Genomic DNA, 6765 nt, shown 5'->3' on the forward strand with positions numbered 1-6765 from the left:
AAACCCTGCGCCTGGCAGCTGCTGATACGTGGCTGCCTTTTAGTCCCGGTCGGTGCCTCCTGCCTGGACGCCCCACTGCGGCCACGTGGAGCTCCTTTAGTCTCGGTTCATAACCCAACCGGGACTAAAAGTTGGGGCCTTTAGTCCCGATTGCAGAACCGGCACTAAAGACTTTCTGAAAGCACGACTGATGCCTGTCGATTCATTTTTTTATAATAATGGGACAATTAAAAAAAGATCGATTCTTTGCCTTTTTTGTTTTTAGATTAGAAAAAGGATCGATTCTTTTCCTACTATAGGATCGTACCACGACCCTTAAAAAAAGATCGTACCACGATTTTTTTTCTTTTTTTTTAGCGATCGATCCGGTATTTTTCCTCCCTGTAGCGATCGATCGTGAATACGATCGGCAGAAAACGCCATCCTGTTCCAGGCCTCCGAGAAGCCAACCGCCGTCGTCGACGCCCTAAACCTAAACCAAGGTACCTTTTCCGACTCCCCACGGCCGGCAGCGATCACCGCTCGCCGACAGTCCGGTCGATTTTCCTCTGCCAGGTTGATCATCTCCTCTCTCTCTCTCTCTCCATTTGCAGATCGACCCGACGACGTAGACCCTGACCATGGAGGAGGCAGAGAAGGGGGAGATCTTCGAGAGGAACACCGTGTCGACATTGGACAGGCATCCGGATCCGGGGCCAACGGCTGGCCTGCTCACCGACGACCTCATCCTGGAGATCCTCTCCCGCCTCCCCGCCAGATCCCTCCACCGCGTCAAGTGCGTTTCCGTGTCCTGGCGCGACCTCATCGTCGATCCTGCCAACCGCAACAAGCTGCCACAGACCCTAGCTGGCTTTCTCTACATGACCGTCAACAGCAGCGGGTGCGGCCACCACTTCGCCAGCATATCCGGCGACGGCGCAGCCCCGTTCGATCCTTCCCTGCAGCCTAACAAGTACATGGACATGGTCCAGGTGGACGCCTGCAACGGCCTCCTCCTCTACTGCGGCTGCAACGAGAAGTTGTCCCCTTTCAATTGGGCAGAGGATGATTTCCGTTTTGTCGTGTGCAATCCTCTCACTGGGAGGTGGGTGGAACTGCCTCCTACGCTCCAGGCGCCAGAAAATAACAGATATAGTTGTACCGCAGGCCTGGCTTTTGATCCGGCGGCCCATTTCAATGTTCTTCACTTCGAGCAGGCCTTTCACAAAGCTTACGTCACAGGAGTGAACATCTACTCGTCATGGGCAAGAGCCTGGACTCGCAGGGATAGTGGGATGGTTGAGAAAGTGGCGCCGTTCTTCCGTGGTAAATGTGTCTTTGTTAGCCGTATAATGTATGTGATGGGCAGCCTGATGGACATGAACAACGAGTACGTGCTCATGGGGGTGGACATGGAGGGGAAAGTGTGGAAGACTATCCGTGTGCCGTATGGCCAAAGATTTGCTACGATTGGAGTGTCACAGGGGTGCTTACACTATGCTGCAGCTTCTGTTGTTGATAACGATAAAAGGACGGTTTCCCAGATAGCGCTCTGGTGCCTCAAGGGTCGTGACAGTAAAGAATTAGTCCTGAAGCATACCGCCAACATCAATAAACTTATGAGCATGACTGGAAAAAAGTACATGGTGGATGCGGTTCATCCAGATTGCGACACAATTTTTTTGATTTCATATGGAGGTGACACCTTAGCGGCATATGATATGCGACATCAGAAAGTTGGTTGTATCCTTAATCTTGAGAAAAGCAATACATGCCGATTTCTACCCTATGTTCCTTTGTTCTCAAAGTCATTAGCAGATGCAGATGAGCAGTAGCATCACCTTCAAACAACCCTTGTGCTTCCTCCAGGAATTGATTCTTCTGTTGGTTGAAGTATTTGCCTGTGTACTTTGGAATCTACTTGAATCACGCGGCTCAATTTCCTGGTGATTAATTACAGTCGTGCTTGCCTGATTTCTAGTTTAGAGCACATGCGTGGTAAACCTACAGATTGTCATTTCCAAAGAATATTGTTACTCTTGTTCTTGTTTACTGTTATTCTGGACATAGCTTAGATCCATGGGGTTAAATTATATTCTTATCAGCCTTCTTGTCCATAACAATCTGTTATTATGATTACCCTAAATCTTAGTGCAGATCGATTATCAACCTGATAGTTTCCTAAAAGGTTCAATCAGGCTGGTTATTGATGTGATGTCACATTCAGTATTTCGGTAAAGCACTGCCTTTGAGCAAGTTCCTTTTAAGCATGTTTGCTGTAGCTAATGAATTCAATTGAGCTTTGGATCTGTTAATCGCAAAGAAATTGCATCAATGTCAATAAAAATAAAATTGGAGTATGTACTCTTGTACAAGTAGCAGCGTGCAGGTGAAAGAAATCATTGTGCTAGAGTTTTACTGACAGTGGTAACAACAATTTTATGGAGATGCAGCTTCATGGACATGCACGATATTTGTCTGTCAACACAGCTGAATGACCACCAAAACTTGGTGTTTGCTGTGTTGATTGATTTTTTTTTTTGAAAGCAACTAGGCTTTATTACTTAACGGTGACTGGGCATATCGCACTAGACACAGACGCCCACATGGGCCGGTACATCAGTTTCCCACTGCATACAGTGGTTGAGATCACACATACGCCCAAGATTGGCTAGTTCATGAGGTACCGAATTGGCACTCCTTCTACAGACAGAGATTGAAAACTTGGAGAACCAGAGCTTGAGTTGGTATTTCATGTCCTCAATCACAGCAGAGTACGCCGAGGAATCCACCTTCCCAAGATCCAGAGCTTCAGCAAGAAGTTGTGTTGATTGATTTGGCTGCGTTGCTACTTGCTACCGTGTTTGAGTCGGCTCACCAAAGCGTTTGTGGTGTGATGATTCCTGATTCTTGAACGATTTTGCTTTAGGACTCTGGAAGGAGAGTAGCACTACTAGAAATCCATATTTTACCTAGGGCCAAATCCTTTACCTAGAGCTTATTGACCTCCTCAAGGGAAAGTAAAGCAAAGGAACAGTACACCTTTAATTGTTTTTCTAAATTGTTGCCGCTGATTGTTTTTCTAAATTATGGAAGATTAAGGACCTGTCAAATGCAGCTCAATATTTTATTTTATTTTGGGCAGGAGGTGCAGCTCAATAGTTGGCTGTAAAGGATCTCTTTCATGGGACTACAGCAGGAAACAAAATAAGGTACAGTAATATAAATGGCACCAACAGGTTCCGGGTGAATTGCAGTAGAGGGTAGTCAACCACCACGTTGAAATGAACAATGCTATATTCTGTTATCATATATAGACAACTTGAAGGAAAATCTGAAGTGTTCCCTATCCAACTTTCATGTTATTATTGTGTAACAAAGAAAGGGTAGAAGCAAAGTAAACATCATAGGTTTAAATTATAACATTTCAACGAACAGTCTACACCTCCAGAGTATGCAAAGTGCACAGGTATAAAAGACGGATGCATGGGAACAAACTATTTATTTTTCACAGGAATGTATTGAAAAAAAGAACATTAGATGAATACTATGTTAAATATATTAACAAATTATGAAGCATAATAATGAAGTGTACGAGTAGATCCCTGTCAACATCTAGTGTTTTCAAGTGTAACAGACAATATCATGTATTTTTCCAAAGGATAATACAACAAAGCTACAGCTGAGGCGCACCAATTCTAACATAGCTGCAGCATTTCATGGCCAATACCAATTGGGCTGTCGCTTTGCAACTGATCCGGTTAGAACTAAACATGTTCGTGCGAGTTCCACTGCTTAGGAATAGGTTTGATTGTCGTACTAGTCTGAAAATCTTCATTCCCTTAATAACAGACACAAAAACAGAAATGTTGTACGAAATAGAAATACATAGACAGATAAAAACTTTTAAGTAAAAAAAGGTCCATTTCTCAATAAATAGAATTATAACATCAATCCCATTATTCTGAAACCTAGTTTTAAGAAAAATCCACATATGAAGGAAGCAAAGAGTAATCCCACAAGTCAAAGTAGCACCAACGGAAACTGGAGTAGTTAGTCCTGAAGTGTAACAGCAATTTCTGAAGCGAATTGAGACTGTTATAGTATCTCAGAAACCTGTATTGCAAATATTTTCAGTTTAGACCACAAGAGCTCACTGTATTACTAGCAAAACAGATTTTAAGTGTTAAGAAGAGTTTATTTACATGTATTGGCATCTCTGCAATGACGAATCCACTGGTTTCTTCCAGAGACTTTAATAGAGCTACCTCACCACCAACCACCATATTAATCACGATTCCGTCTGCACAATCATAGTGCAGCAACTACATCAGCACTCCCAAAAAGCGGATCAATTGATATTATTTTAAAGTTACCTGTTGCCAAGCATGCTGATACACGTCTTAAGTAAGCCTCCTGAAAAAATCAGACACAAACATCAGGTAAGACAAAATGATCTACAAATTAGAACCAATGGTGCACAATGAAACAGCATGAATGCATGATAGCACTGAAAGGTAAAATTTACCATAAACAGCTAAGGGAATTTGGGCCACAGAAGTCCTGAGTGTAAAATATCATGAAAAAATAGGACTGCTCACCTTCTTTGTAGGCAATTCATAGTTTATCAGCACACGAGACATAAGGGGAGCCTCTCCCATCGCCGCCGAAGGCAAGCAAGCATCTGTTACAACTGTAATATTGAGCTTCAAGACCACACTTTCAGGCTTGGGACTTCCATCAATAGAAGTATCTTCAATCTGATTTCGCTGTATTGCTGCCCGACGGGATTTCTCAAGAACAGATGCACGCTCAGCTTCATCTTGATCGCTGTACTGTGTACACAAATCCACAGATTGATATTATTAACTAGCAAAATTAGTTCATAGCAAGGACCATAAATAATCAAGAGAACCTGAAACAATGTTCATATCACTATACAAGGGGTAACAGAAAAGCAAGAAAGCCTGGGACCATTGGATACAGAAAAATATCTGCAATTGCACAATCATAATTCCTAGATGAAGGTGTCAATATTATCAATGTTTTCTCTTGAAGAATTAAGCAATTAACAGTGCAAATTGTGTATATCATACAGTTAGCTATCCCACAATTGTCAATGATGCAACCACAAAGTATATCACAGAACTGAACAAGGAAATTGGCACCCAACCAACTTGAGCATACCAGCGGTGATAAGGACACAAAGGGGAGGTTGGCAACAGCAGCACAGACAGCATCTAGCTCATCCCGGGATGAAACACATATGGCAATGGGCACCGAGCCGTGGCGATCAGAGACAACACCTAGGAGCTCCAGCAGTGTCCTCTGCACACCAAAAACAACCACAAGAATAAAAATCGGGGTTAATGCGCACGATCTGTGGCGCGGCTGCTTAATTGGTCATAGTTATGATCCGAGAGAAACCCAAAAATGCACGGTAACAGGGATGTCGGACACGCACCATCTTGAACTGAAGGCGGTCAACGGCGAGGTAGAAATGGCGCCCGGAGCTGGGGATGTTAAGAGAGTTCATAAGTAGGAAGGAATGCACATGTGGCAGGAAGATCAGGGCCGGGGATTAACCTTGGGTGGGATAGGGTCATTGCCGGGGAGCTAGGAGACGTCATCACGGCCGGAGTGGAAACCGAAGCAGCGGGGGTGAAATATTCCTCAGCAAGAACAGCAGCGCGACTTTCTAACAGAGAGCAGAATCAGAAAGTAAGGGGCTGCAGCTCTACTTTTTCTTGCTAAGCTTAAATCTCGCAATGATCTCCTGGAAATAACTTAATAGAGGTGCATAGATGAGAATGGTATGTATTAACCGCATGGTACAGATAAGTCGAATGGAAGTGCATAGGTGAGAATGATATCGGAGAAATCGCACACAGCAGAGATAGCATATATAGCAGCAACGTGAGCACACCCGTGCTCATACTGCCTAGGTAAGCTGAATGCTACTCTTATTTATGGGGTTCTCTCTTGCTCAAAGCCTGTACCATCATATCTAGCCAACCATATGTACCATCATTAAGCAAGTACTCAGACTGCATAATTTAGCATGCAAAAGCGTTGAGGCAACGAGCTACACTTAGTACTACAGATTTTGGCATATTCAGGTGATAAAAGGGTTGATTGATTACCAGAGGATGAGGTCGAAGAGGGCGGCCTGCGGTTGAGGTCCTTGGCGGTTGCGGGGCGCGGAGGAGGTATCGTCGGCGGCGCCGGCGAGGGTCACGGGTTGAGGGCTGGAGCTTGGAGCCGCCGTAGCCGCCGAGCCCGCGGACGGCCGGCTTGGGGCGGGGGCAGCAGAGGTGGGATTGGCGGCGGCGAAGGTCACGGGTGCGCGGCGGCGAGGAGCGGGGGGACTGACGGCGGCAGGCGAGAGGCTCACGGGCGGGCGTGGTGGTAGGAGCCGCCTGGGTAGGGCCTGTTGGTTGGGCTTCTTACCGCCTGGTAGGAAGGAGTGGGCTTCTGTAGCTGCAGCCGGTAAGAAAGAAGTAGTAGCGGCCCAAAACATGAACCAAGCCAAACACCAGTTTTTTTCTATGTCTTAAAAAAATAGTTTTTTTCTTCCCTAAAAAAGTATTTTCTGAGGAATATCACTTTCCCCCCTCATTTCTCCCTCCTCCCTTCCCTTTTCTGAGCTCCTCTCCCCTCCTCCTCAGTTCTAGACTTGCCATTAGGACGATGGCATTATGCCGACATGAAGCTTCAGTTTGGTGCCCATAGCGACCTCGGACGCCGTCCCCCGACAAATCTCCATGATTGAAAGCGGCTATGGGC

General features: G+C 45.3%; 2 protein-coding genes across 4 annotated transcripts; one reads left to right on the plus strand and one right to left on the minus strand.

The window, feature by feature from the left end:
* The first annotated feature begins 366 nt into the window (after positions 1-366).
* On the plus strand, positions 367-1814 carry LOC109785486 (F-box protein At5g49610-like). The gene has a single exon (XM_020344088.3). The coding sequence runs from the start codon at positions 621-623 to the stop codon at positions 1812-1814; it is 1194 nt and encodes a 397-aa protein (XP_020199677.1). The 5' UTR covers positions 367-620.
* Positions 1815-3883: 2069 nt separating this feature from the next.
* On the minus strand, positions 3884-6401 carry LOC109785461 (ATP-dependent RNA helicase eIF4A). 3 transcript variants are annotated; one of them, XM_020344063.3, is made up of 8 exons: positions 6123-6401; positions 5566-5677; positions 5444-5492; positions 5167-5307; positions 4581-4814; positions 4356-4395; positions 4185-4282; positions 3884-4095 (listed from the first exon to the last, which is right to left on the minus strand). In XM_020344063.3, the coding sequence occupies exons 2-8, from the start codon at positions 5607-5609 to the stop codon at positions 4078-4080; spliced, it is 624 nt and encodes a 207-aa protein (XP_020199652.1). In that variant the 5' UTR covers positions 5610-5677; positions 6123-6401; the 3' UTR covers positions 3884-4077. The 3 variants fall into 3 exon arrangements, with proteins under 3 accessions (XP_020199652.1, XP_073360492.1, XP_073360491.1); XM_073504391.1 differs by having other exon boundaries at positions 5566-5755; positions 6123-6365; XM_073504390.1 differs by having other exon boundaries at positions 5566-5673; positions 6123-6359.
* Between the last annotated feature and the right edge of the window lie 364 nt (positions 6402-6765).

The sequence above is a fragment of the Aegilops tauschii genome, chromosome 7 (genome assembly GCF_002575655.3).
Source record: "Aegilops tauschii subsp. strangulata cultivar AL8/78 chromosome 7, Aet v6.0, whole genome shotgun sequence".
Classification (NCBI taxonomy): domain Eukaryota; kingdom Viridiplantae; phylum Streptophyta; class Magnoliopsida; order Poales; family Poaceae; genus Aegilops; species Aegilops tauschii.